This window comes from Malurus melanocephalus, unplaced genomic scaffold (assembly GCF_030028575.1).
Source record: "Malurus melanocephalus ecotype Western Australia unplaced genomic scaffold, MMel_1.1 scaffold_243, whole genome shotgun sequence".
NCBI classification, from domain to species: Eukaryota; Metazoa; Chordata; class Aves; order Passeriformes; family Maluridae; genus Malurus; species Malurus melanocephalus.
This window is the reverse complement of record NW_026623475.1, coordinates 684,704-690,733: the sequence shown is the minus strand read 5'-3', so window position 1 is coordinate 690,733 and position 6,030 is coordinate 684,704. Positions and strand designations below refer to the sequence as shown.

General features: G+C 58.1%; 1 protein-coding gene across 1 annotated transcript; it reads right to left on the bottom strand.

The window, feature by feature from the left end:
• Positions 1 to 2,904: 2,904 nt before the first annotated feature.
• Positions 2,905 to 5,817, bottom strand: CDKN1A (cyclin dependent kinase inhibitor 1A). Its single transcript, XM_057375246.1, has 2 exons — positions 4,757 to 5,817; positions 2,905 to 4,042 (listed from the first exon to the last, which is right to left on the bottom strand). The coding sequence occupies exons 1-2, from the start codon at positions 5,160 to 5,162 to the stop codon at positions 3,993 to 3,995; spliced, it is 456 nt and encodes a 151-aa protein (XP_057231229.1). The 5' UTR covers positions 5,163 to 5,817; the 3' UTR covers positions 2,905 to 3,992.
• Between the last annotated feature and the right edge of the window lie 213 nt (positions 5,818 to 6,030).

The window sequence follows — 6,030 nt, the reverse complement described above, 5'->3', positions numbered from 1 at the left end:
AGCCCCAACCCCTTAAATCAAGAGGGTCTTGTGGGTTTGCTGGAGTCCCACAGGACCAGAAACACCTTTATGGTGGTTCCAGGCTCTGAGACAGCAGARGTGGGAGCTCTGGGGGTTGTTTCAAGCCCCTGGTTACCTGTGCCAGCCCCAGGGCAGGTGAGTTGAGCCCACAACGTGAGGGAGGCACTGAAAAAGGAGCGGGGCTGGGATGGGAATCGTGTTCCCTCAGCCAAGCAGGGCCCCCACAGCATCACCAGCTCCCGGTGTCTTTCCTCTCTCTCACAACACCCTGCACTGCTCCCAGCCTTCAGAAAGGGCCCCCAGGCACAGTCCCCCCCCAGGCAGCCAGAAAAACCCCCTTGGATCACCAACAGCAAGGATAAACCCTTATTTCCCCCATTTTTCTGTTTCTTAAGGTGATGCCCGAGCTCTCCACGCAGCAGCACTTACCCTTCCCGTGTGCCGAGGGGGATGCTCAGGGTTGGGGCACACGAGGCCAGGGGTCTGCCCGGCTCAGGGGGTGCTGCTCCCACCCCGAGGGCACCGCATACACACCGTGCCCAGCTCTCCTCTCTCTTGCCCAAGGCACCTTCCGTTTTCGGCTGACACTCAACTGCCGGTGCTCACACGCTTCCTGTGTGCTGCGCTGCAAGGGGGGTGAGGGAAGGACCCATCCAGAGAGCCCCCAAACCCCCCCCAGATCCCCAGGCAGCTCTGCAAAAGCACTGCCAGCACCATCGGGAAGGGCAGGAACGTCCCCATCCTTTCCTTTTCTGCGATGCTCCGGGGCTGGGAKGTGTTTGGGATGGGGGAAAGACTACAGAGAAACAGAAAATGTTGTTTTAAGACCCTAAATAACCCAAACTACAGGACTGTCTATAACCCACTGGTTATAACACCCTGCCAAAACCAGAACAACCTGGAAATCCCTCCTGTGGCAGCTCTTGGAACACAGAATTTGGAGATGTCCCCCCTATGCAGTTGTGTGATGCTTTTTTTAAGGCTCCTGCCTGAATTGTAAACTTGGAACCAAACCCATGGGCTGCAGCCACTCTGATTCCCAAACGCCCAGCAGGATCAGAAGGATCACAGGCTTTAGAGCTGCAAAATGTGAGGAGAACTCAGGCCAGAGGAAACGCTGTTGTCTCTATGGCACAACTCGAACATCCCCTGGCTCACAGCAKATCAGAGCCCAGGCTCCCGGGGCAGGAGCTGTGGGGTGGAAGCTGCTGCCCCAACTTCTGCCCATCAATCCCTCCCTGGGAGCCAGCCACCCCCTGCTCCTTTGCTGTTTGACCTCAGGAAGCAGCAGCCAGCTCAGCTCCATCTTTTATAAAAGCTCAGCTGGTTCTTCTCTACCCTCTGGACAAAGCTGGTGCCACTGACCCCAAACTGAAACACCCCAGGGTCAGGCTGGGGGGCTCAGCTTGCAAACCCCACCTGAGTTCAGCTTTTCTCCTCACCCTGCAACCCCTGCATTGTTTGTCACTGCACAGGGAAAGATGGGGTTTGGCTTTGCTTTCCCCAAGGGTGCTGCTGAAGGGAAAAACCCAAAATATTGGGCAGCGAGTGAAGGGATTGGCACCGGTCAGGGGAGGGCACAGCCCGGGAGGGAGGGGATGAGCCAGGAGGGAAGGTGTGATCCTGGAGGGAGGGTGTGAGCTGTGATCCAACCCCCATGAGGCGCTGGAAGGTGTCAGTGAAAATGGATTGAAGGTGGAGAATGGAACCAMCAGACCCTCCCCCTGCGGGGGTTTGACCCTCACCCTCCCTGCTCTGTGCTGGGTGAGAGCAGCAAAGCACAACCCGGGCTGCAAGTGGGAGGTTTCCATCCATTCCTCAGCTGCTGGAGCCCATCATTCACGGTGCTTTGTGTCCCAAAGCTGGAGGGACACGGTCCTGCAGTGGCCCAGGGACTCAGAGCTCAAGCCCTGGTGCCCAGCTCCCTCTGGCACAGCAGAGCTGGACCCTGGCTCTGCCCAGAGCCCACAGACAGGGGCAAGGGGCATTCACTGATCTATTTCTCATTTCTATTTTTCATTTTCTTCATTGCCACTGCTCCTGGCAAGCAGGAGGTGACAGCAGAGGGGAGCTCCTGGCAGCAGCCAGGGGGGCTTGGCAGGACTGACATGAGGGCAAAGATTACAGGGGCTAAATCTGTAGGGTTTGGCTCAGCAGCAGAGTCAGCTCAGAGGCTCAGGGATTGTGTGTCAAAGGACAGGGGCCTGCACAGGTGTCACCCCACCCTGGGGACAGGCAGCTGCTTTAGCGATCCAACAGTGACAGAGGATTGTTCATCACCATCATCTTCATTTTCATCTGGATCCTCTGCACATCAGGGCATTCCTCACATTAATCTGACCCTGAGCCTGCACCCAAGCCCTGCTCAGTGCTCCGAGGAAACAGCCAGGGGTAGAGCCATCCCTGACTGCCAGGGGACCCCAGGGCCACCCAGGACAGGCCACATTTCCTYCAGCAGTGCCCCACGTGCTCTYSTGTCCCCACCCCACAGTGTGGGTCACCCTKCTGGGCCTGGGCACCCAGCACCCCWTCAGAGGGAAGGGAGGGRAGCATTGCCCRYGGCTCATGGCCACCYGTGCCATRGGACAGTGAGCTGAKRGTGGGGAGGGACAGGGCCACAGCRGGGAATGGGGMATGCTGGGGACAGCAGAGGAGCCACCTTCACACAGGGACCCTGCAGGGACATCCCACAGCRTGGCAGTGGCTTCTGCTGGGACATGGGGACAGCRCTGTYCCCCCAGTGGGGGAATGGGGCCAAGCACAGAGGTTGTGCTGAGGTTTTATCCCTCTCAGCCTCTCCCAGCTCAAGGCTGCACCCCCAGGACCCGCAGATCCCCCAGCCAGACCCCGCTCCCAGCAATCCACACAAAGCCAGAACTCCCTTACACAAGTGTTTATTCAGAATTAACACAGACAAACAGGTCTTTCCCCTTTCCCCACATACACTTAATAGCATTATTTTAAATATAAATTAACATTTAGTGCTGGGAGCTCAGCAGCTTCACCGACAGCAAAGTGCATCGTGGTGCAAGGCGGGAGATCAGYCCTGTCCCTTTTCTTCCTGGGACCATCTTGCACCAGTTTCCAGAGTCCAAATCCAGCAGAGCAGGAGATGAACCCCACAAAAGTGCTGAGACCTGGCAGTGCCAAGCCCCTCAGGAGCAGGGACTTGTCCTTCAGTGCTGGAGCTGAGCAGCCRCTGCTCCAGGCCATCCCTTGGCCCCAGAGCAGAGCCAGCTGAGGGTCCTCTCCCCACCAGCCCCAAAGGAGAAAAAGTCCAGGAAAACAAGCTACAATTCCTTATTCCAGCATCATCCCTGCTGGCGAGCTGGACTTATTCCTAGAGGAGCCCAAGAGAGGCAGAGCAGGGGCTCYCCAGCCTGGTGTCAGCGTTGGGGGAGGCACGGACGTGGCAGCACCACCCAACAGCACGGTAAAGGGAGCAGGATTTGGGGCCAGCTGAGAGCAAAGGATCCCAAAGCCTCCCAGGCAGTGCTGGTCCCCTGTGGCTGTTCCCAGAGTCACCCCGAGGAAGGGCTGTCCAGGGAGCAGCTCTCTCTGCCCGCAGCCTCCACTCCCACACATGGGCAAGCGTCCATCCTGCAGGGCCACAGGGCCACCCCCAAGTGCCAGCAGCTGGGGTGTCCTCGGCTCTGCGGTGTCCCAGGGCTCTACAACCCACACCAGTGACTTTTCTTAAAGAGATCTGGTGCCACCAGGTGGTTGGGACAGCGGTGKCCCCCAGGCAGGGGACAGCAGGATGGCACAAGGACGGTGCTTGGCCCCACCAGGCCCATGTCAGTCCTCCTCCAGCTCCTCCTGTACATTGCACACAGTGAAGGTCCCTCAGGACCCCAGAGCTATTCATAAATAGGGAACTACAGACTCTACATCGCTTGGTACAGCTCAGCTTACACAGCTCAGGGCGGGGGCACCGCGGCCACCGCCGCCATCAGCAGCTGCCCCCGCGCTCACGGCCTGGGCCGGGCAGGGACGATCCTCCTCTTGGCACTGTAGAAGTCTGGAGGGAAGAAGGAAAGGGTTAGAAAGTGTGTCCAGCCTGCTGGGAGCAGGGGGCAGGGAGGGGGAGGTGTCCCAAAATCAGCCCAGGTGGGTTCCACCCTGGAGCCCCCTCCCAAAGCTGCTGGGGAGCAGAGCTGTAGGGTCTGCACCATCTCCTCTGTCTCACCTGCATTTCCACTCCCAGCCCTCACCTTGGAAAACAGAAATCTCTCAGGATGAATTTTTTTGCCGTGAGGGTGGTGAGACAGTGGCACAGGCTGCCCAGGGAGGCTGTGGACACCCCTGGAGGGGTTCAAAGCCAGGCTGGATAAAGGCTTTGAGCACCCTGCTCTAGTGGGAGCTGTTCCTACCCATGGGATGACCTTAATTCTGTGATTCTGTGATTGGGTCAGGCCATTGGAACTGAAGGTGATGAATTTGGGGGCATCTTCASCTACAAACCCCAGCAGCCCAATGCCAGCCCCCTGCACACCCCCAGCAGCCAAAAGGCACCTTCTTGGTGGCCTTTTCCCCTCGGAGGGTGGGCTCTGCTTTCCTGACAGAAATCCACAGGGGGTGATTCCCTCCCCATGCCCAAGAGCCAGGAAGGGCTCTGCCACCCAAATCCCCTCTGTCTGTCCCTGCTGTGACATCAAKGCCACCAGGRAGTGACACSGACCCCAGGGAGTGACACCAARCCCCCAGGGAGTGACACCAARCCCCCAGGGCTCACCTTTGATCGTGGTCTGCCCACGCTTCAAGCTCTGTGGGGAGCCAGCCTTGTAAACCTTGGAGCCCTGCTGGGGATCCTCAGGGCAATTCCTGCCAGCACGGTCACAGGGGGGGACCCTGTGGGCTGAGGAGCTCCTGCTGTCACCGCCGATGACAGCCCTGACCAGGCTGGCAACCTCCTGGGGCGGCTGCTGAGCCACCAGGATCCTCTCCCACTTGAAGGGCCCGTCCAGGGGAGTCTCCGTCTCAAAGTTGAAGTTCCAGCGCTGCTGAGCTTCCTCCAGCTGCTGTCTCATCTCGTCCTCAAAGTCGTTCTGGAGCTGCTCGTGGTCCACGGGGCCAAAGAGGTTCCTGCACACTTTGCTGCTGCACGGGGTCTGCCCAGCCCTGCTCTGGGAMAGCGGCATCGTGGCGGCTGCAGGGAAACCAGAGCAAGTTACGGGCTTGGGATCACGGGAGAGAGCACAGGGGGGTGGTGGCTACCAGGGCAAAGCACAYGGTAGCCAAGGTGGGACAAGCTGGGCTGGGCTCTGCAGCGAGGGGATGACACATCTGGGCTTGGATTTTCAGGATTTTAACAGAGGCTGAGGTCAGGCACAGCCCAGCAGGAGGACGGGGAAGGTGAACATTCCCAATTCCTTCCCTGCCAGGTCAGAGCAGCCGGCACTCGATTCTTCCACAGGCTCCATCCACAAGCCCTCATTCCCACTGCCACACAAAGGGCAAAAGCAAGTTGGCACACGGGCAGGTGAAGCAACAGGATGTTTTTCTGACCAGTTTCTTCATCTCGAGAGCCCAGACCCAGTGGTAAGGAAACCTTCAAGCAACTGCAAGAGCACGCCACAAGCTTGACCACTTTGCTAACCACCCTCCTTATCTGCAAGGAGCTGTTGGGTAACCAGAGACAGGACCTTGTTTGTTTTTTTTCAAATCGGTGCCAAAAAGCCTTGACCTTCCCAGTAAGTGGCACAGCCTTTCTCTCTGAGAAATCCTTCCCCTGACAGGTGTGGGGGTAATGGATCCCTCGGTTAGGGGGAACCTCGACACAGAATCAGAATTGTGGAGGTTGGAAAACACCTCCAAGATCRTYAGGCCAGCTGATAAGRGTCAGCACTGCTCTGGGATTTGMRTTTTCAGARCTAAACCTCGCCYCTGCTGGGACAGCCACACTCACCAAATCTGCTCAGAAAGGAAAAATTCACAGCTCCCACTGCCCAACAAACCTGGGACCCCCAAAGCCAGACCACAAAAGATCCTCCCCATCCCCAAACTTCC